At 43.1% G+C, this 22932-nt stretch overlaps 1 protein-coding gene across 7 annotated transcripts in view; it reads left to right on the forward strand.

The window, feature by feature from the left end:
* TMCC1 (transmembrane and coiled-coil domain family 1) overlaps positions 1–22932 on the forward strand; it is a 64023-nt gene that overhangs the window by 8392 nt on the left and 32699 nt on the right. For 3 of the 7 annotated variants that reach the window (XM_063411177.1, XM_063411179.1, XM_063411178.1), the window contains 2 exons: positions 2308–2364; positions 5470–5714. In XM_063411177.1, the coding sequence (XP_063267247.1) occupies positions 5511–5714 (204 nt within the window). In that variant the 5' untranslated portion in view covers positions 2308–2364; positions 5470–5510. Of the gene's footprint in view, positions 1–2307; positions 2365–5006; positions 5715–13193; positions 13467–22932 lie in introns of those variants that run through there. The other 4 variants (XM_063411182.1, XM_063411181.1, XM_063411176.1 and 1 more) reach the window with 3 other exon arrangements.

The following is a 22932-nucleotide window of genomic DNA, read 5'->3' on the forward strand; positions in this document are numbered from 1 at the left end:
TCTGGTTGGAATTTCTGTCTTGCCAGATTTGTGTCATCTTTTGAACAATACTGGTAGAAAAAGCTGGTTTTGAGTCATCAGGGGGAGGATTTACCACTCTCTGCGAGGTTAGTTCTACTTTCTTCTTTCACAAGTCATTGTAAATACGATACTTTCCAAAATTCAGGGCTAAAAGCACATGTTAAAATCACACATAGTGTGGGGTGTAGATTGATGGTAGATGATCTCTTTCTTTACAAGCCTGCTGATTTAACTTGTTTTAACCTCCTTACATTTGCAAGCCTGGAATAAACCTTTCTTTTAGAACCAGAGTTGCTAAATCTTGCCAGCTTCTCTCCTGGCATTATCACAGATAATTCTGCTAGGAGTTAAAATGAGAGGCCATCTCTTCTTTTCTTTGTATTACTAGCATGCTTAGAAGTCTCTCTTTAATGCCAGTAATAGCTGTAGTATAACCTCTTGTCTTCCCTTGGAAGTGGAATGAAAATACCTGTATTTCCACTTTGTGGTTCTCTTGTTCCTGACATTTGAGTCAACTTTGACACCAGAAAGTGGCAGTGTCTCTTGGCAGACTGGCAGTGAGGAGATAAGAGCAGCTTTGATCTCTCCCCTACACCCCTTCCTCTCCTGAAAAGATCCTGCCAAAATTCTTGCTATAGCCTAATCTCTTTCCAGAGACTAAAGAATCACATCCAGATAATGTGAATGTTAATAGGAAAAGTCAATAGTAACAGTGCAACTGACTACAAAAATATTTGAGATGCTTCAAGGAATTAAATCCATTATTTTCTTTGTGGAAGACCTATTGTTTTGAATATTTGCTTAACACTTCTTCAGTCTTTTCCTTTATGGGAGGTAGTTTCTCTCTTTGCAACCTGCAGTATTTGAACTGTGGAAGTGAAATCACATGTGTTCTGATGAGCCCTCGCTGAAGCTTACGGGAGTTCCTGTTTCTGTGGCTGTTATGGCCCTAGCATCAGACAGGAAGTTTCTAATAACACCGTTTTGAAGTAAATTTGAAGTAGACACAAGGTGTACCCTTTGTGTCTACTTCCTCTCTTTAACCTTATCCCAAAGTGTTACACCAGTAACAAAGTCATGCCTGTCGGTGCCCACCTTTGGGCACGAAGGGACACAGACTCTGGACTAGGGCAACTGTGAAACAATTTGGGCCAAAAGCAGCTGCTGATCTGTAGGTTCTGTAGTGCTGTAGGTCGTCTTTCATATCTCTGAAGACCTTGTTGACAAAAGCTCTTACAGTTACTATAAATAAAAAATAAAACTTTTTAAAAAAGGCAACAAATAGAGTGACTGAAATTCTGTTAGTGACACCTCACGTGACCAGTACTTCACACATTGTGCTTAGGTCTCCACTCATGCTAGTATAGAAGTGGGATATCTTCTGTGTGAAGATCTTTTTCAAAAATGTGTTCATTCATTTTTTTCTAAGTCCTTAATATTTGCTGTCATCGTTTTCTTCATTTTCTAGCATTCCACTTCAGAGGATCTGAGTAATCCTTTCTTCCTCTCTTACTGTCTCGGAGGTGGGAATCTGATGTGGAATAAAACAGTCAAAATAGTCCAGTTTTGCGGAGTTCTTGTAGTGTTCTTCTGGAGCATAGTGTACTCCCTGTTTTCAAGAACTGGTTGAATTAATTATCATCTTTGGAAAATCTGGGTGATCTGGCTGTGTTTGAGAGCAGCCCATGAAGCTGTCTAGAGAAATGCAGTCACTGTGTGTGCTCTCAGCTGTGCCTATGTGCCCCCGGCCTTTGGCTTTTGGTGCACACTTGGCACAAGTGTACACGCAGGAGCTGCCAGGGTTCAGCAGCTGCCTGCTGCAAATGTGTCTGAGTGCTCACGGCTTTTACCTCCTGTGAGGTGAACGCCAGGTAAACAAGAGCCAGCTGTTTGGCCTGTGCTGGGAGTGTTGAATGACTAAAAAGGAGAAGGAAATAAAATCTGTATGGTGCAGACTGACCTTGCAGGCTGGAGCCCTGGCGTCTTCCTCTGCTGTCAGCATGTGATGGTGGCCATAAACTCCAAGAGAAAATGCTCCTTCACAAGAACTTCTTGATTAACTCTATAAGGTTCAGTTTTAACTTCAGTCATGTTTGTATCCCTTCGGTTATTTGAAAGAGTTTAAAATAGGACAGCTTCAAGGGGCACTTGCATTTCAATGGAAAAAAAATTACAAGAAACCCCCTCAAACAAATTAAAAGTTGGAATCATGCTCTCACTGTTGTTTATATATATATCTTTCTTCCCATTTCCAGAATTTTATCTCATACTCAATTTCTTTTGCAGTTCTGTTCAGTGGAGGGACTGCTGTGGGTCAGCCATGCTAAAGGGCAAATGATGGAGGCAAGTACAAGTTTATCCTTTCACTGTTTTCTAATGTTGGTTTTGCCAGTTTTTCCTTTTCAACCGTTTTGTTTCCTGGGTCTCCTGGGAAATAATTCCACAAATGAAGGATTGTATTAGAATGTTCTGGGATGTAATAATGTTATAATATCTGCTCAGTTGCCTGTATATGGAACTGTGAATTTTGTTCCTGATGTAGGATATTCTTGTACAAATAAGAAATGTATGCTTTTGAACTTTGTGCTATAAAATATTGTTTCCTCCCACTTACAGAGTATAAAGGTGGTTGTAAGTAGAGAAAACAAAAGTGAGCACAAATGTTGAATCTTAATGCAAATAAGTGTGCCAGTTAATTCTGAAGATTCACAGTTCTTCACACTTATGAGTATTTTTTTTTCCACAAAAGTAGATACTAGAACAAATAAGCAGTTGTAAGGATCTTCATACCAGATGTGTAATTTGCAAAGCTCATTTCAGGCTCGTAACAGACTGAACCTATGGAAATAGAAATAGGAGATTACCGTAAAGCTCTCATTATGAGCCTCTCAGAGGCCATATAATTTCAGAAATCTGTCTCAGAATGCACAGGGTGACCATGCCTTTGTGAGCTCACCGTGGGCTGGTTTGTTTCAGGTTGGTTTGTAAATTGCCATAGGGTTAATTTAAACAGGCTAATTTTTTCTAGCAGATAATGCATGGAACTCCAGTTAGATTCAAGTGGTGTTCTTTAAGATCAACAGCATTATCAGTGATACTGTGGCTAGAGAGTATGCAGGGATCAGAGAGATCCTGGCTGGAGAGTATACTGGTCATCTTAGATAAGAGCTGCAGTTCTTCAGTTAATCCTGATTGAAAAATAAATGCTGAGTGAATTAGCTAAAATGGAAAAGGCAATTATGAACACCAAATAGTTTTGAGACTTTTGCTTTTTTAGATGATGAGTTTTGTTCACTAAACTATTTGATCTGTTGGTTAAAAATGAGCATCTAGTTTTGCAATTTTTTGTCCCAAAACATAGATTGAGTGGAGACCTGTAGTCTTTCTGCAAAATCTGTTATGTGAGGGGGGAAAAAAAAGATTAAGAAAGTGCAAGCTCAAATGTCAAAGCATACCACTAGACATAAAGGCACTTGAATTCATTTAAGAAAGTGTTAAATACATAAGTATGTCATTGGCACATCTTATTTTCTTCTGCCACACAATTGCTGCATGAATGTGGGTAAATATATTTTTCTTGGATGTAATTTATTCCTTTGCATTTGATGTGTTACTGATTAAACTGGCCAGTATATTTATACTCAATGGTTATAGCATCTTCAAAGTAGTGAGATAAAATCCTGCATGATTCCAGTGTTCTGCTTTCTGTAAGTACTGAGTTTCTTCCTGCCTCCAACTGATAGCAGTGACACTTGGAAAAAAGAGAGAGAGAGGCAGCTCTTCTGGTATTTTTGGATGGCAGTTTGGAAAGCATTTTGGAATATCTGTTTAACCCATTGTGTTAGGCTTCAAGTGCACAAAATTGAGAGCACTCCAATTGTAAACTCAATGCATTATGTTTCTGCAGCTGTTTTAACATAGAAATGAACACTCTCAAATCCTAAATAAGCTGGGTTTCAAATAATTCTTTTCTAAAGCACAAACTGCTTGCTGCCAAGATTGAGGTAGACCTCTGTGAGCTGGTTTCTGGAGTTATAGAAGCCTAATCAGAGTTTTCTCCTGCAGAAAACAGTGGTCAGCTTCTAAGCATGTGATCTCATGGTGCTGATGTAAAACTCTTTCAGTTACTCTGTCCTTCCTTCCTTCCTCCCTTCCTTCCCCACGTCTTTGCTGACCTTCTCCTGTAGTTGTTGTACAAGTGCTGAGCTGCACTGTTTTATAATCCAGTCCTGCCTGAGCCCAGAGAATGACTCTGGTTGAGCTCTCCAAGAACAGCTGCTCAGTTCCTGTGCCAGAGGCTGTACTGCACATACCTGGTGCTGATCCCTTGCAGATTGGTTGCTTAATCCACTTTTCAAAAGGCATTCTTGTTTCCTCTGAGTGCTATGGACAAGAGTATGCCAATTGAAAGTATTTTGCTTGCCTGTTGTTGCTTGAAGACACATTTTCATATGTAGTTTCCAGTGCCATCAGTGGATGCTGGCTGTAATAAGCCATTTCTCTCTATTTGGAAATTAATAACTCATTCGGAAATGTTCTGGGTTTTTGCATGTATTAAATACTGTTAAGTTAGGGTCATAGTATCAGATCTTTATCAAAGAGCAGAATTAATTATACCAAAGTGACTAACATGATCTTCAGAAGTTTAACCTCATGTTCTGTTAAATGTTATTATGGGCTTGTTCTTAATAAACAAAACCCCACTGGTTTCTTCTTGCTTTTCCCCCTTTTGAACAGCTTTTTTACCTTTCTTGCTTTCCTGCACCTTCTGAGCTGGGCTTCTCCCCCCAGGCAATGAGTGACTTGTCTCACACAAGCTTCAGCTTCTCCATACAGCCTAAATGCAACTAATGCCACGTGGAGGGGTACTCCAAGGACTGATGCATTTTATTTTGTTAACGGCATGTTTTGTGCATTGGATTTTTAACTCACACTTGCTGCATGGATGTATAATAATGACTACTCTTTTGTTTAACATTAGATAAGCATGAGATCACCGTGGCACAGCTGCATGTGTAGTCACTCTTGAAGCAATTACACACCTAATTGGCTGGCAATCTTGGCATTTTCAAAATAAACACAAGCCTTTTAAAGAAAGGGGACGCATTTATGTATGAATAGTCAAATAAACTTGTTGGGTGTCATCAATGGAGCCGTCTGGCACTGAACAGTTGTCTGACGACCCTGATCCTGGAGGCAAATCCCAAGATCAAGAGACCAAAAAACAACATGAATCAGAGCAAAAATTATCCAAAATAACGCATAATGCTTTGGAGAACATTAATGTCATTGGTCAAGGCTTGAAGCACCTGTTCCAGCATCAGCGCAGGAGGTCATCGGTTTCTCCGCATGATGTCCAGCAAGCTCAGGCTGAGCTGGAGCCTGACCTGGATTTGGAAAGTCAAAGCGTCTGTGCTGAAATTGATGGTGTCTCCACCCACCCCACAGCTCTGAACCGGGTGCTTCAGCAGATCAGAGTGCCACCCAAAATGAAGAGAGGGACCAGCCTGCACAGCAGGTGGGGCAAGGGAGATGCCCCAAAAGGAAGCCCGCAGATCAACAGAAGGTCTGCTCAGGATATTCAATCGGGTCGGCCCAGATCATCATCCACTACAGATGCTCCCACAAACTTGTCTGTGATGGAGATTGCTTCTTCTATCTATGTAGGTGGAGAGGAGGCCGCAGCAGCAGCAGTAAGTTACTCAGATTTACCTTTGATCTTTATCATCTCGTATGTTTTCTTAAGCCCTTTGAAATCTTGTTTTGAAAAGCAGGTTTCTTTCAGCAAATTCAAATGGTGCTGTGTTCAAAAGCTTCTTCAGTGGTGAAGCAAAGAGCTTAAAAGATGCAAGCATTAGTCATTTTCTCACATGGCAGGTGGCTGATTTTATATGTATTAGATCAGGGAAATGAGAGCTACTTTTGAAACACACTAGGTTGTTTTTGACGGCACACCGCGGTCAAACAAGGAGTGATGGGCCGAGCAGCCAGAGTAGCCCTCCTTAGCAACTGTTAGCTAGTTCCTGCAACAAAACCTTCCATTTACCTAGATTTTTTTTAATTCCTCTCATTTTCTTGTGTATTTTATAAAAGCAAATAATTCTGGTTTGAGTGGGTGGTGCTCTTGGTCTTTTAGGCTGTGAAGGCTCTGGGAGCATAGGCTGCAGCCTGCGCAACTGTCCAGCCCCTCAGTGCTGGGTTGCGTGTATGTGATTTAGATCAGTCTGGCTGCTCTGCTCATGAGGGATCACTGCTGTCTCCTCCAGTTTGTCCTGCTTATATGGGAAAAGCATTCAGTGAAATTACAGTCTCCATTCTGTGACATGTTCTTGCAAAGTTGCGTGTATCAGCTTATTGATGATATCAAGAGGCAGCGTTTGTCTTAGCATTTCTCCCCTTTTCCAGATCAGTTTAGTTGAAGCATTCTTGGAGTTCGATGGGATTTTTTTGTTTGCTTTTTGAAAGACTAGCTTTCTGATTGGCTAATTTTAGCTTTTTCAAGACACTGGTTCAGAGAGTCCCCTGACAAATAGCCCTTAATAGCAAGGTGTGAAGCCTATGAAGGCTGGATATACTTAAAAGAGTTGTTTCCTCTTGCATGGAACATTGAAGGAGTCTGCCTGGAGCTGTATCTGAAGCTTTTGCTTCTTGCCAGCTGTTGAAACAACAGAGATAGTAATAAAGTAGTTGTGAAAAACATGCACTCTCCTGGGCTGGTTAACTTTGCAGTTGATCAAGCCATTGACAGTCCTCATAATAGCTTCAAGTGTATTTGTGTACTGCCTCTCTCCTAATTGTAACTGAACTCACAGTCTTTGTTTCAGGAGAATTTTAGGGAAAGCTGTTAAGGTTTTTTTGAGTTTTTACCCAAATCCAGCAACAGAAGTTTAAATTAAAACTTAAACAGAGTTTGATGTAAATTCAAACTTTTAACACTGTCTTTTAAGTTATGAGGTATCTGAAGCTGTTTCACACAGTGTTACTTTAACCCTAAATTCTCCTATTTTATTTAACCCCACTGAGACTAAATTACATAATGAAGCTTAAGAAATAGAAATAGTTTTTTTAAAGTGTCTGGCAGATAGTGCTCAATCATCAGGGCTGGGAGTCGTCTGGACCCCCGGTTCAACCAAGCCTGTATGGATTGTCTCTACACCTTTCACTTAAATTTTTTTGTTGTTTTGTGCTTACTTTCTCAACACTTTGCCTATTTGTCTCCTTCAGCTTTTTGTGATATCTTTTAAATAAATTTTTGACCTTTTGTAAAACCACACCCATTTCACTTCCTTGGTTTTGGTGTTTGCTGCTACAGTGAAGCTACACTGACTCACCTTCCCTTAGCAGGGAGTATTTCCTTCAAAATTGTTTAAGAATTTCATAAATCCATCTATAATTAGAAAAATGTCACTGAGCTACAGCATTTATCCATCTGTTGTGAACATATGGTCTATACAAGTTACAAGGAACAGAGAAACAATGCATAGAATGGGAAAGTTGTGATTTAATAATGACAAGACCTATGTAACAGGATTTGTAGTCAAGCAATATAACTGTTTTCTGATTCCTGTCTTCCTTCATTGTTTGCCTTGCTGGTACCACCCCCTCTTGTGACACAGCTTGTTCCTCTTGGTGTTGGATGTGTGCCAGTGGTTCTGGGGCTCCTCTGCCCTGTCAGGTTATAGATGTTGCACAGCACAGGGCTGTGCCCATGCCTTGATGCCACCTGTGTCACTGTGCTGGCATTGCTCTTGTGGCAGAAATCCCTGCTCTGCTTTCCTTTCTTTATTTTTTTCCTAGTATTCAGATTTATGACACTTAGGAAGAGTAATTAATGTTTTGTTTGCTTCATGTGCTCTGTACCTGCTCACTAGGACGTTGAAGTGGGAGGTGATGGGCTCAAGTCAGGGAGCGGCAGGCACTGCACACTCTTGTGTGCCATGCACCCTTACTTGTAAGATTTGGCTGTGACTGCAGAAGGTTTTGCTATGAGTAGATGTAGGAAGTCAGCAGACTTGGATTGTTGAGAAATTAGCCTTCAGTTATATTTTATCAGAGGATTATTCTATATGCTTTTGTGGGCCGCTGTGAAATTGTCAGTGCTTCTTATTAGAATGGCAGGAGCATTACCTGTTGCAGAACTGTTCTGTCAGGCATGGATGAGCAGGAGCCCACATGCTTCAGTCTAGGTTACTACTGAACCTTAGGACCTGTTAAACACATCCAGACCATTTCCATATCTTTCATGTTTTGTGGAGTCAAGCTCTGAGCTTCATCCTTCTGTGCGAGGCTGCACAGTGATTGGAGTTTATGCTTGACACTGCCTACATAAGTGCTGTGTTGAGCTTGGCTAAAGCTTGTGATTTGCTTGTTGAGCTGGTCTTGCTCAATTCTGTTACGTTTTCTTTTTAACAGTAGGTGCTGTGTCTGAACAGTTTGGAAAAGGCAAAAAACCCTTATCAGCCTGGCCATGCCCACGGGGTGAATTGCAAAACCACAAAAGGAAATTCTGTAATTAAATTCCTTGGTATACTAAGGAACTCTTTATCCCCATTGTCTTTAACGGTGGGGATGTCACCAAAGTTAAAGATAATGCTTTGTTTGCTGTTGTTCACTCTACCAACACTGTCTATAATAGTTACTATGCTAATATCAAATCCCATGGCAACTCAAAAACATTTTAAGTCACTTCTAATTGTAGATTTGACTGTGATATATATCTTATTTGTAATCCTTTTTGCAAAGTTGTTGTGAGTGCTTTCTGAAAGTTATATAGAAATTTTAAGTGTAATTTAGTTGGAAATTAATGTTAAAATAATAAAACTTGGGCTTTTCCTTTCCAGTAGCCCATATAGGAAGTGGGTGGTAGAAAGGAGAGACGCTGAGTGATACCATGACACTCTGCCAGGGTGCTAGGGTCAGGCAGGGTTGTGGCACCACTGAGTGTGTTTATCTGCCTTGTGCAGTTTGCAGGTGGAAGTCCTGAATAGAAGAGCTAATCTAATCTCCCAGTTCCAAATGGTGTGCAGGAAGGAAGGATATTTTACTGGGGCATGTTCAAATATTTTACAACTATGAGAATGCTTTGACTTTCCTTATGAGAAGTGGAAATCTGCTGTACTTGAGCAGCAAACTGGTGCTGGCCAGGAACAGAAATGTGGTCTCTGAAAAGACGGAAGTAATTTTTACTCTAAGTAGTGCTATGCCCATGTCCCACTTTCTGCCAGCATTGAATATGGGCAGGACAGGTGAGTCTTACCAAAGTAACACTGCCTAAACTAAAGCAGACATGGAGGCCTGAGTTAGCAGTGTTAGGGACTGAGAGACAAAGTTATGCTGATGGTGGCTGCAGCTGCTGTCAGCAGCCAAGGTGCTGCATTAGGGGACGCAGGCTTCTCTTTTCCTCTCAGTCAATTTTATTTGTGAACTTGATGAGAATTTTCTTAGGAGGACATGGCATCTTTTAAATATGTGAGTTTCGGGTGATCCTTAAATATGACAGGCTTTGATGTACCCCAAACCTGGAAGAGTTCATGGTCAGGTTAGATGAGGCTTGGAGCAACCTGGTGCAGTGGAAGGTGTCCCTGTCCAGAGCAGCGGGGTGGGATGAGATGGTCTGTGAAATGCGCCCCCGTCATGGACAGGAGCGGTGCTGGGGCGTTTCGGCGGAGGTGCAGGTGCGGCGGCAGTGCGGTGTTCCGGCGCAGGGCGGCGGGTTCCGCCGCGCCCTGGAGCTCCCGGCGCTCGGGCCGCACAGCAGCGCTCCGGCCCGCAGGGGGCGCCGCGGGGCCGCGCGTGGAGAGCCCCGGGACGCGCCGTGGGAGCGGAGGAGTCTGATAACGGGGGGCAGTCTGATAACGGGAGGTGTGGAGTTTGATAACCGGGGGGAGCTCGATAACTTCAGAGAGAACTCCAGTTCTGTGTCCTACAGCAGCCCTATACCCTGCTGGATGCAGAGACCTGGAGCTCACTGTAGTGAATCCACAACACTGAGGCATCTTTAAGTGTTCTATTTTGAAATATATAAGAAATAAGCTGAAAGAGTTGATCCTGAGAATATGTAGGTTTCAAGAATGACATTTTAATCGTCCAAACCTTCTGCAGGAAGAAAATGTCTCTCCTGTTGGTTATCTCAAAAAGTCTCTCTGTAAGAGGTTATCGGGAAGATGCCTTCCTGTTCATTTACATATGTCAAATATTGATGTAATATTCATACATACATATTTCTTCTAGCTTTACATGATGGTAAAAGATAATTTTTTAAAAACCTGTGTATTTGATTTACAAGTAAAAAGCTGTAGAAGATCTCCATGAGAGGGATATTAAAGCAAATAATTCTATTCTTACTGAGCATTTAAAAAAAGAAAATTAGTTACAAGGTATTTTGTACCAAAGATTAATTTTAATTGTGTTTTGTGTTCTCATGAAAGTATATCAGGCAGAGGCGCTAGTTCATTATGTCACGTTCATTTTAAATTTGAAAATAAAATTTGATGCCTTTTACTGAAATCTTGATTTTCTCCATTATGTTTGTGAATAAAAATGGAAGAATTCACCAATTAAGCTATTACACAGGAAAGAATTGCCGTGTAGGAAGGTAATATTAGGGAAAATAATGATAATAGGCCAGAGACAGGGGACTAAGGCAAAGAGCTGCATGTGTTCAGAACAGGAGCCATTAATTAACTGTGGAAATCATAAGCATCGGTTTGGAAATGCTGAATGTGGGGCCTTGGCTCCAGAGACAAAGAAGTATGTTGCTATTGTCAGTTTTACTAATCTGGCAGTCCCATCTCAGTCTGATGTGGATTATATCTCAGCCAAGATGGCACCATTCCTTATCTGTATCTCTCTGACCCAGACTCTGTGCCACAGCAGCCTGGTGGGGAAGGGAGAGCTGAGTGTCTGTGGAGGAAATGAGGCAGGCTGTGTCCCAGGTGCAGGACAGTGGAGGTATCAGGTAGTCCTCGGGACCTTGGGCTCCGAGCCCAGCGAGTGAGAGGCTGATTACCCAGAGCTGTTGGTATCTGCTGCCAGGCAGCATGGAAGCAGGGAGGTTTGGGTGCAGCAGATAAGGTGACAGGGCCATCTGGCTGTCCTGGCTGCCCAGGCTCCAGCATTTTATTCCAGTGCTGCGGTGGACTCCCACACTGCATCACTGACCGACTGCATGTGTGCACACACTCACAGCCTCACTCTCTCACAATCTCACACACTCTTACACTCACAGTCTCACAACACACCTGCTCTGTTGGTATCTGAGCAGTAGGCATGGGAGCTTTCCTGGTGCACAGGCTGTTCAAGGTGGTGGTATGGATTTTTGCAGTAGGAGTTAAACTGTGTGCAACGAGGCCTCTGAATATAGCCAAACTGCAGAACAAGAAGTACTGACCCAGTTCAGGGAGGAGGAGGATGCAGCTGCTAGATGCAGAATCCCCGGAGCATCTCCTCTGTCAATACAAGGAGGTGTTTCTAGTGTCCCAGTCCCTTTAGTTTTCTATGCTGGCAGCTCTCCGTGGTCACCACAAAACTGGGTAATGTACTTTCTACATATTTCAAAAAAAGGAGAGTATGTTGAAGAGGAGTCCCAAGTTCTGGCAGGGAATACTTCCCCTCTACAGAACATGTCTGCATTCAATACCCCTGACTGTGCAGAAAACTACTGAATCCTGCTCTCATTTCACAGCTGAGATTTCGCTGCTGGGGAGTGCATCTATGATGTTACTTTGGATGACAGTTATAAAATAAACACCTCTCTTTAATCTTCTTGTAACTTTTCCTTCAAGATCTATACACACTGACCCTGCTCATAACCTTCCATGGCCCAGCTGCAAATATCTCCTCTATCTTTAGTGTCCAAATCACCTGATGACCTTAAAAATAGGCTACAAACTTATTTTCCTTAACAAGGCAAGAAATTTTCCTTAATAAGGCAAATATTCTGGCCTAAGGCACCTTTCTTTTTCTACAAGACAATGCAATCATGCATGGCAGGAACTTGTACTTACCTAGCACCTGCCATTGGGAGGGATTTTGTATGGAGTCAGTGCACAACTGACTCCTAAAAGTGGGGCACACACCACAACCATACATACCCCGTGCTATCTGGGGCCCCAGATTTGTCATAGCTGGAACATGCAATGGGATCCGTTTTAGCCACTGTGCCAATATTTGCTATGCAGTGAAGCTAAGTCCTGAGGAGAGTGCTAGCGAGCAGCACGGTCCTGGATAATCCAGCACTGATACTGAGTCAAGACTCACCAGGGACATGCTCTGGCATGGGAGCTGTTCCTTGTCCAGTAGTTTTGCCAATAATATTGAGAAACTATTTTGCTGTTTAGGTGAGGCCATGTACTGGAGTGATTAATGCTGTGGCCATTTCAGTGTAGTGCAAAAAGGAAGGCCTTCCTATTGTATGCAGGAGGCAATTGTAAAATGAGTTGGAAATAAAATTCTAAGAAGTCCAAAACGAAAATGCTGAGGCAGGACTACTTAAGAAACAGACTTGTTTCCAGAGATTTTGAGCTCCTCATTGTGTTTGGGGTTTTCGGTTTACCTCCTCCGTGTCTGAACATTCTGGCAGCTGCCCGGGCCCGTGCGTTGCGAGCCGGCCCCCTCTGCACAGCACAGGCTGGCACTGTGTGGACTCCTGCAGCCCCTCGGAGCATTGCTGCAAAGCGAGGTTAGAGCCCTGCAATCCCCTGTTGTGCAAGATTGAACTGTGTCCCTCACTCACCAGTGCTGTGAGCGGAGGAAGAGCACTTTCTAAAGGATATAAAAACCGCTCTTGTGGCATTTGAAGAACTGCAAGTGTACGTGTTTTGCCACACATCTTTATTGCATATTTATGGCTGGGAGAGAGAAGTACTTTCTTGAATTACTTTGTAGTGATTGCAACAGTATCTTCTGTGCTGATTCCCCAGGCAGAGTTTCCACTCCCGTGCCACAGGGTGCGAAGGCAGCGGGAGCTGCGCGGTACCCGCGACTTTGGGGCTCGGCGGGAGCGCTGGGACGGGGTCTGTGTTCACGGGGGCCCCGGGGCGGGCGCAGCGCTCCCCAGAGCTCCGTAGGGTCGGGGCGGTGCCGGGGCGGTGCCGGGGCGGTGCCGGGGCGGTGCCGGGGCCCTCCCCCAGCAGCGGCAGGCGGGAGAGCCGAGCCCCGCCCTGCCTTGCCTTGCTTTGCCCTGCCTTGCCCTACCCTACCCTGGCGTGTCCTTTCCTTTCCTTTCCTTTCCTTTCCTGTACGGCCCGGCCCGGCCCGGCCCGGCCCAGCGCCGGGCTCCTTGGGGCAGCTCTGGGCCAGGACACGGTGCCGGCCCCGGCGCCCGGTGATGCGCAGCCCCCGCTGAGCGCCGCCGGCCGCCGGCCCTGGCCCGCCGCGCCCCGCGCTGCCCGGCTCCGCGGCGGACCATGGTGCAGCGCTTCAGCCTGCGCAGGCAGCTCTCGAAGGTGGGTGCGAGCCGCGGGTCCCGGCAGAGCCGCGCCCGGGCGGGGAGCCCCTCCGCCTTTGTTCGCGCCGGCACGGACACAAAGGCTCGGCCGGGGGCGGCGGGGTCCGCCCGGGGCCGCTGGTCGCGCCGCGGTGCCGGCTACGGCGATCAGCATGGCCCCAGCGGTGAGCCAGGGGTACGCGGGAGGGGCAGTGGAACCTGGCGGGTGTGCCCGAGAGGAGCCTGTGAGAGCGCTCACGCGTGTGCTTTGTCCTGGGCAGAGGCTCCTTGGCGGTGTGAGCCATCCCAGCGACATAGCGGCTGGGACTGGGCAGCGTGCCCTGCCCTGTGCAGGCTCAGCAGCCGTCGCGGGCAACACGGGGCTTCAGAACAAAGGAGTTGCCCTATACAGGTTTGCTGTTTAATAATTGAAAGTGTTCGAATTTGTTTCAGGAAGCTGCCTTAAGAGAGAGAAGAGCTAATCCATGTAGCCTTGCAGTTTGTCTCTGAATCAATCCAATGTATGTAGTTGGAAAAAATTTGGAAAAATCCATCCATGAATAAAAGTGAGTCTGTGTAGGACACTGCAGGTATGAACAGTTCTGGAGCTGCCAACACAGCCCTGTTTGTACATCTGTACACCATTCCCAGTGAGTAGACTTGACTCTGGATGTAGGAGTTACAGTATTGGACTCTTAAAAGGCAAGCTGAATTTTCACTTTACATTTAAGCTCTTCTCCATCCCTCCCACCCCCATGTGTGTATTTGTAAAGGTTTTAAAATGCAGTAGTCAGAATTCTGAAATGCTGTCATCAGCATATAAAATAGGTCAGAATTCACATCCTGCAAACTGTCTTGGGAAAAGCTACAGTTTTGCAATAACATGGTATCTTTCTAATTAATTTGTAATTTTTTTTAGTATCTCTTCATCTTAAACTGATGTGGCCATTTCAGGGAAAAGTGAAACTTGCATCTTTTAAGGGTTTGTCTTGTTATATGTCAAGTTGTGTGTGCAAGTAGTAGAAGTCTCCACAGACATTCTGGAGTTTAATCTTCCCCTCAAAAGAGACTTGATCTAGTTAGTAATGAACTTTGTATCTAAGCTTTATTTATGTAGGGCAGCCAAAATAGTTTAAAATGAACTCATTTGGATAACTCCATTTTAATCCTTGTTTACCTAGGTGGGCAGGGTGATTTGGAAAAACGTTTGCACTGGTTTTTTACTACAGAACTGTTTTCAATTTGTTTTTCTGGCTCTCTCCATTTTTGTGTTCTCTGACACAATTGTGTCTTGCACTGCATTAGCTCTGATTGTGTCAAACCTACTTTAAACAATTGTCTGGCCCTGACATATTCTTAACTTCTGTGTTTTAATTGTAAAAGTTGCATGACTCTTATAGCATAGTGAACTGAAGGAGAAAATGCAAGCTTGGTCTGTGTTTACCAAAATAAAAAGCTTAGTTTTGTGAACAATTGGAAAGGATTATCTTTATCTCAGTTTGGATGTAGGATGAGAACTGGATCTCTCTTCTCCTTGCCACGCTTTAGATGGGACTGGGAAGTTGCTGTGTGTGGGAGTCCTTGGTGGAAAAGAGTCAAATGGTGCTACAAAGCACCTTTCAATCTGCTGGAAGGAAAGCATAGAAAATGTGTATAATTGTGCTGATACCTTTATCAGCTGAAATGCAATGGTGCTAGACTGTATACAAATAAAACAGAACTTTATTAGTATTTCTTGTGTGAAAACCTTGGTTCTTTTATGGGCTCTGACTTAGACTTCAGAGTTGGCAGATCCTTTTGTAGGACCTGGAGCACCTTCTCCTGGGGCGTGTCCACTTATTGTGTGAAATTGGATATTATTATGTGGCATGCCTGTGTTATGCAGCTGCAAGGTCGAAATTGCAATCTCTAACCACATTTAATGGTAGAGGCTTCAAACAGGATGGGACTGTGCAGATTTGAGAGCTACAAACTGAAAAATATAAGCCACCAGTGCTTATAATACTTGAGCAAAGAAAATGTAGGACTTCATGCAGGAAGGAGAAATATGGCCTCATGATGCAGGCTTTAATCTCCAAGAGCTAGTTTTCCACGGGGCTATTTGCACTGCATGGCTTCCATCAAATCATTTCAGCTTTCCATCTTCCTTCTATGAATGAGGTTAATGCCTTTCTCTTATTTACATAATGGCTATCCAGTTTAAAAATACTATTCTGGAGAGGGCTGTATAAGCACTTAACTGTATCTTAATTCATGAAATGTTGTAATGAAATGTGCATTTGGTAACCAGTTTGTATCAGGAATTTCAGAAAGTTTTACGCAGACCTATCTTCAAGTATGACTTCTTATTTCACATATACCAAATCACTGTTTATTATTTGTGGGTTACTGCTTAAGTTCTGTGTTAGTTTGCCAACTTAAATGTCTACAACTCTTAAAAATTTGAGTCATCATTTATTGCACCTTTACTGTTAAAACTTAAAGGCAAAATACCTGATTTTTTTTTTTTTTTTGAGTGGCTTGACAAGTGTCTTCCCTGGCCAAATTTGGTTTGTTCACTTTGTCATCCTCTGGTTCTGTGGGAGGTCTCCATGCCTTTCTTTTTTTCTTTTTTCTTTTTTTTTTTTTTCTCCCTACTTAAGTATCTAAAGTGTTTTCAAAGTGTTTTGGTTCAAACTGCTCTCTATCTTGTACTGTTTGGAAGTCCTTGGAGGCCCTGCAGTTACTGTTGCCCAAGATCTCAAGAAGGGCTGTTGCTGATGTGTGGCATTTGGAGAAATCCCTCCCTCTTGGGGTGATAGTACAAAACTGTATCCAGCTGTTACGCGACTTGAATTTGTTCAGATATTTTAGTTGGGTTTATGAAAGGAGAATAATGGAGACAAATTGACCTGTATTTGAGGACATTTTTGTAAGTTATCATGCATCTCCATTTTCAAAAGGTACTCCATTCCTGGAAAAGATTGCAGTGAGCCAAGCAGTTAAGTTCAATTTAAAGAAAGAAAAAGCAAAAAAATGTAATTTTTGTGAACTGTGATTGATACTCCATTCATTTAACCAGCACATTAAAATGTTAATAATTTCAGGCCAAACTCTTTTGTTCTCAAGTACAATCTGGATTTATCAGCATCTGAACTGTCTCTCTGTGTGTGTGTAGCTTATTTATGGGAGAGGAACTTCAATGTGTTATGTCGAAGTAGCCTGGGAATAGCTGAGCTAAAAGAAGCTTGCTTGTGTGAAGGTGACAGGGGTGACTGTGTTTGACAGCACAGGCTGCATTTCTCCTTGTCACTGACACAGGTAAAAAAACTCCTTCCTGCAGCATTGCCCCAGCTGCCTCAGGTCTCTCAGCTCCTGAGCTGCGTGTGCTGGGACATGTAGGATAGAGTGTATCTGTTCACTGCCACGTACTAGCTCTAGAACTAGGGAGTTCTGTTGTACTGTCCTCAGTGCAGATACCCGGTGTAGCTTAGCTACACTTAATAGTGGGGAAAAGTTAGAAATAAGAGGAAGATTTGGAAATTTGATGCATTTCAACCTGATTCTCATGTTTAAGAGAGCAGCAGGCACACAGTTTCCCTGTGTCTCTTCATATTTGCCCTGCTCAAGGAACTGGAGTGGTAATGTTGTACCCACGACTGAACAAGGCCAGTGGGGTAGTTGGATCTAATGAGACCTTCTGAGCTGCAAGGACATATTTGTAGCCACATTGGTAGCTCAGTGGATTACTTTGAAATTAACCTTTTTCTCTCGACAGATGTGATGCAACTTACTGCTCACTTTCTCTACAGTCTTTGTGGTGTACTGCAATTCTGTCCCAGGCACACCTCACCATAACTCAGGCATGTGCCCTCCCTTGGGTCATGCAAGGGATTAACTTCTAATAGTAAGTGCAAGGGCAGTTATTTAGAAATTTTCTGTTACTTCTAAGGAAAAGGTAGCATTAGGTTTGCTCGTGTTGGCCGTTTGAGTGCCCTGTTATAGACAAGCCAACTGGAGCATCGCAGTGTATTGCTCCTCACATTACTTGGGTTTGAATCTGTTCTTGCAGATATTTTGCACGGTGTACAGGGCAAAAAGATTGTCTACACAAAGCTGAGAGGTGGCAATGTGCAAACAGGTCTCTAAGCATTGCTCGTGTTGAATGAGTGACTAGAAATGCTGTGAACTTTTCTAGGCATAGTGGGTTCTCAAGAAGCTTCCACTGCATCATCTTGCTCAGAGGAACATGGGAAAATGTTACAGAGATATTATATTCATCTTACTAAAGGAGAATGAGCTTCTGGTGCTCTGACTGAACAAGCTGGAATATCAAGTTTCCTGAGGAGTTTGTTCTGTGTCAGTGTAATAGCTCCATGAATGCCATGACAGTGAGGAAGTAACATAGACTTGAAGCATCTTTCACACTGGTAATTAACAGGGTTTGTAAAACTACACCTGCAGAGGTATTAGAGGTAGGATTTGGGAACTTCTCTTTGTGGAGAATGCATTACTAATAATCCAGACAATCAGCCCTATGCATGCCAGCTGGGGGTCTGGCAAATTACATGTAATGGCTCATAGCCAAATAGACTTATGATATAAAAAGCTGTAAACACAGACTATAGGGGAATACAGCTTACGTAAATGCATCTCTCCTTGTAATAATGAAAGTCTGCAGCTTATGGCAGTTTACAGAAGATAATATACTTTATAATAGGTACTTATATGTGACTGGATGGCAATAACAATTGGATTTTCCTCCCATCAGGGATCAAAAGAAGCATTACAAGTGTTGGCATCTTTACTCTGAATTACTTACCTTTAGGAGTCCTTTGTAGAGATTTTGACTTGTGTAGAATTTGCCCCTTTCCCCTCAGTTCCTTGTGACAAACCAGCTGCCTTTTTCCTCAGCCAGTATTTCTTCAGGGGCAGAGAAGAGTGCTCTCGGTTTGCAAGTCTTCCTGTTCTGCATGTGACAGTCATCCATAAAGATGGACACGTAAACTTGCTCCTTTCCAGAAGGGACCGAAAAGCCCTTATGCTGGAAGAGGTCCTTGGAAGTTCAGGGGAAATGAAATAATGGGCTCAAGAGGAGTGAGTTCTCATCATTTACATAATATCCAGTTTGGGACTCCCTCCTGTGACAAAGAGTGTCACAATGGCCTTCAAAATAATTCTTATGAGAGATTAATTGTAAACAGTTGTGTTTGAGCAGAGCAGAGGTTGAGGTTTCATTCACAGGGTTTCAGTTGTTCAAAGATGGTATTCTCCTGTTCTTTCAGTCATACTTTCTCAATGTTCCCAAAGTGGAGGGAACTGACTTGCTCACCTTACAACTATTCCTATAGACATGAAAAGGATAGGACCAAGAGGGTTTTTTGGTTTGGGGTGTTTGGTTGGTTGGTTTTGTTGTTGTTGATTTTGTTTGTTTATAATATTTTTTTCCTAACTTGAGACACGGTTTGTATCTCCCTGAGATCAACTGGTATTTGAATAGGGAGTTTAGCATTGAAAACATTCCTTTCTTAGGTTCTCAGCTTTGAGACAATTTAAAATAGACAGGAGGAATTGCTAAGGAAGCAAGGTTCTTGTCCTTCAAAGATTTGGTGTGATGGTTTTAGTATGCGTGAAATAGAAAATTGTACTTAGATTTGAAATATGAGTAATTTCAGCAGCATATTATATGTGCTGTTGTTTGAGCTTTGTGATAGGGCATTCAAAGAGCACACACTTAGCAAAAATAGAATCCAAGATCACCAGAATTCAAACTGAAGTTTTGCTACAAGAGAGGTTTTGTTGAATTTTTTTCCTGGAGTGCCCTTGGTAAATGTTCAACTGCAGAAAAATATTTTCTCTGTGTTATATGCACATTTTGTGGTCTTATTTAACTCTTGGAAGCCTGTGAACACTGAAGCCATGTTTGGAAAGTCTGTAACTAGTAAAAGTCTCCATTCTAGAATCACCAACTTCTCCAAAAGAAAAGGAAATCTGGAGCAGTGCTTCAGTTGGCACAGGATGGCCTTTGTGCAGGCACAGTTTGTGCTTTTTCAGGCATGTCTGCCTTGGAAGTACACTCAGACTCACTGCCTACACTGTGGTGTGAGAGGTCCCAGGGTCCTGTTGATAGTGAACAAAAGCTTACAGAGGAAAAAAGTATTTCTATCATGAGAAATAAATTATTTCAGCCTGCTAACATTGGCAACAGGAGCAGAGGAAATGAAGAGTTTCAGGTTGATGGGGAGGCGGTGTTTCACTGGAACCTGAACTTCAAAGCATGTGCAATATTGGTGCAGAACTGGTGCCCAAAGGTAATGGGTGTGTGGAACTACTGTATTGGAGTGGGACTAAAGTTGCTTTTCTGCCCACTAAAAAGAATATAGGATTTTAGTAGTGTGTCTGAAAAGTAAAGAGGAAGAAGAAAATACTGCTTTTCATGCCAGCAGAGAGCAAAAAAGCTGAAGACTGCAAAGAAGTCATTGTGCTGTTGTAGATTTAAATAACTGGGTTGCAAACTGCTGAGCTAGGAGTTTTCCTTGGCCACTGCAGTTCAGTCACAGTGCACGTAGTGTGGCTGAATCCCCTTTTTTGAGACCCATATGAGGAGTCCCTGGATAGGTGTTCCCCTACAACCCCGCATGGAATACTTGGGCACCACAGAGCTCTGTGGCCTCAGAGCTACCGGTTTCTCCAAGCAAATGCCTGTGATGTGGCTGGTAAGCGAAACCAGAAAGCTAGTTGCTGCAGGGTTTTGGTTTTCAGAACTCATCAGCTGTCATTCGGATGTTTTCCACACTGAACGAATTATTAACATCTGCTTTAAAGGAAAATTCTTCCCATGTATAGAGTGTGGTTGTTGGTGATGTCTGGTTTGGAGGGGCACATGTTCTTCTGTTACAAATGTTCTCAAAACTGTTGAGATATGTTGATCTTTTCTAGTTCTTCACTAACTACTTAATTTCTACATAGTCTTTGAGAGTTTTCTAATGTTAAATACCACGAGGATGTCTTCATTCATTGTGTGGGAAAAACTGTGGATAACTGAGGGACAGTAGGTCAACTTTAGCATTTCACAGGCAGCCTGCGCCAGTGGGTTTATCATCCCTCGGTATTGATGGAAGCAGTAGAACTGTGAAAATTCAAAGAGAATCCTTTTACGTGAGCCTAGACTTAATTATTTTGTTAGATATTTGGAAGTCGGGACTGTGCTAGGTTTCATGTTATCCTAATATTGATTAAATTTGGGAAATATGAAACTTGCTACTACTGCTCAGAAATGCAGAGAGTGGACCTTGCTGCAGGTGTCACTGGAGAGCTGCTGGAATTTAGTCAGCCAAATGTTTACTGTTTAACCGTTGTTAAATATTGAAATTGTATCCTTTCAGAATCCCGGTTAAATGTCTATATTGGTGGAAACAGGGTAATGGAAGGGATAAACTTTAATGATGTTGTGCTTTTAACTGAGGAAGTGCCTGCACTAGGTACTGTGCAGTCTGTGTGTGTTGCCTTGGTGCTGTTGCCCAGTGTCTGTGTGGGGTTTTGGGGTGCCCATTACCTGCTGTGCTGTGGAAGTGCTCACGGGGCTGTGGTCAGATTGATGCCGACAGTAGGGTGGGATTGGGGTCCCAGGGGCTGCATGCTCCAGCAGAGGCTGAGAAGCTTGGCTTTCCCTGCCACTACCGGGCTCATTCCCATGGGCCCTGGCTGCTTGAATTTGGGAAGATAATGTGCCTCTCCTGCGGGTGGGGCTGGTTAGTGAGCCTGTGGGGGGGCCTGGGGAGGAGAGAGAGCCGAGTGCCAGTTCAGCTGCTTGTCTGCTGCTCTGTGCAGAACCTGAGAAGCTCTGACTGATGTGGCATGGAATGAGCACTTGGTGGAGTTAGTGCAGCTTTGCAGTGCTGGGGCTTTATAGTGTTGGCAAACACACTCGTACTGCAGTGCACTCAGCCTGACTGCTCAGGCTGTTCTGTAGTTTCTAGATGTTGTGCCTCAGTTCTTGTCACAGTTCATCTCATGGAAAATTTTTAGTATACTTGGACACGGCTCAGTGATCATCCTTTCTTACTTGCTCATGTCCTGGCCCAGTATGGCCAGGTTTCAATTTACAGTGTTTGTTACAAGACGTTTTTGCTAATTCATCCATCTGTAATATGACCTTATATTTTTTTAAACTTACAGAATTAATAGTTTTAGCAAAGTAAAGGGAAATTTGACATTATTTAGCTTACAAATTTAGAGAGAAAAAGTGTTTAAGATTCTTAAGATTTGTTGAAGGGCAGCCTTCCAGTGCCTAAAGGGGCTCCAAGAGAGCTGGAGAGGAACTTCGGGTAAGGGCATGAAGTGACAGGGCAAGGAGGAATGACTACACACTGACAGAGGACAGGGTTAGGTGGGAGATGGGGAGGAAATTCTTGACTGTGAGGGTGGTGAGGACCTGGCACTTGTTGCCCAGAAAAGCTGCCCCTGGCAGGGGGTTGGAACTAGATGGTCTTTAACATCCAATTCAACCCAAACCATTCTGTGATTCTATGAAATGCTAGGAAGAGTTGAAAAGAAAAACTTGATTCTGTGAAATACAAGCAGCTTGAACAATAATACAGGGTTTGTTTTATTATGAAGACTGCATTTTACATGTAGCTGTTCAAAAACCGTGCATATACTTTTTAAAAACCTCACTGTGCATCAGCTGCCCTCTGTACCTCTGTCTGTCTTTCTGGTCACTGAGGATCTCTGGTCTAGAGTTCTTTCTGCTTTCTCCTGAGTAAACCTGATTTCTAGATTAAATGACTTCTCTGTTGCAGGAGGTAATTACTTGAGAGATTAAATGCTCTGTATTTAGAGAATGGTGTTGATGACTTGGCAGCATTTCAGCTAGAGGCTTACTGCTCAGTGCTGTAAACCTTACTGTTGTTCATTTCTTCACTGAAAACTTATCAAACAGTATTTCTACCCCATTTTTAGAAAGGGCAATAAGTTGCTTTAGCTATTTTGTTATACCATGGAGAAGGAACACTTAATTATTCAAGTGGCTCAGTGGATATTTTGACTGAAACTCCATCTGCCAGTGCAGAAATTGGTTCTATTTTTAACAACTTGAGACACCCTTCAGCAATTATTCTGGCTGAGTTGCTTATGAGGGGGTATTTTCATGCACTGCTCTGGACTGTCTTCTGGGTGAGGTTTATGTGTTGTCCTCTGTGAGTGCTCTTTGTAACAACAGCTGTTTTCAGCTAACCAGTGATGGTTGTCATTAAAAGTGTGTGGGAATACTCCAGTCAGGAAGCAGAAAACAGCTAGGTACTTTTGGAAAAGTTTTATTGCCTACTTTGAGGCCAGGTTTTGGGATGGAGAGAGTCATGGGATAGTGAGGAGAAGGCAGGACAGCGAGTGCTCCCTGTCAGTACATCCCTGCTGTGTTTGTGCGTGATTCCCTCTGCAAGAGCAATGCCAAGGATTGCATAGCTAGCAAAGAGAGATAGTGCTTTTGGTGGGATTTGCTATGTAAC

This window comes from Prinia subflava, chromosome 14 (assembly GCF_021018805.1).
Source record: "Prinia subflava isolate CZ2003 ecotype Zambia chromosome 14, Cam_Psub_1.2, whole genome shotgun sequence".
Lineage (NCBI taxonomy): Eukaryota > Metazoa > Chordata > Aves > Passeriformes > Cisticolidae > Prinia > Prinia subflava.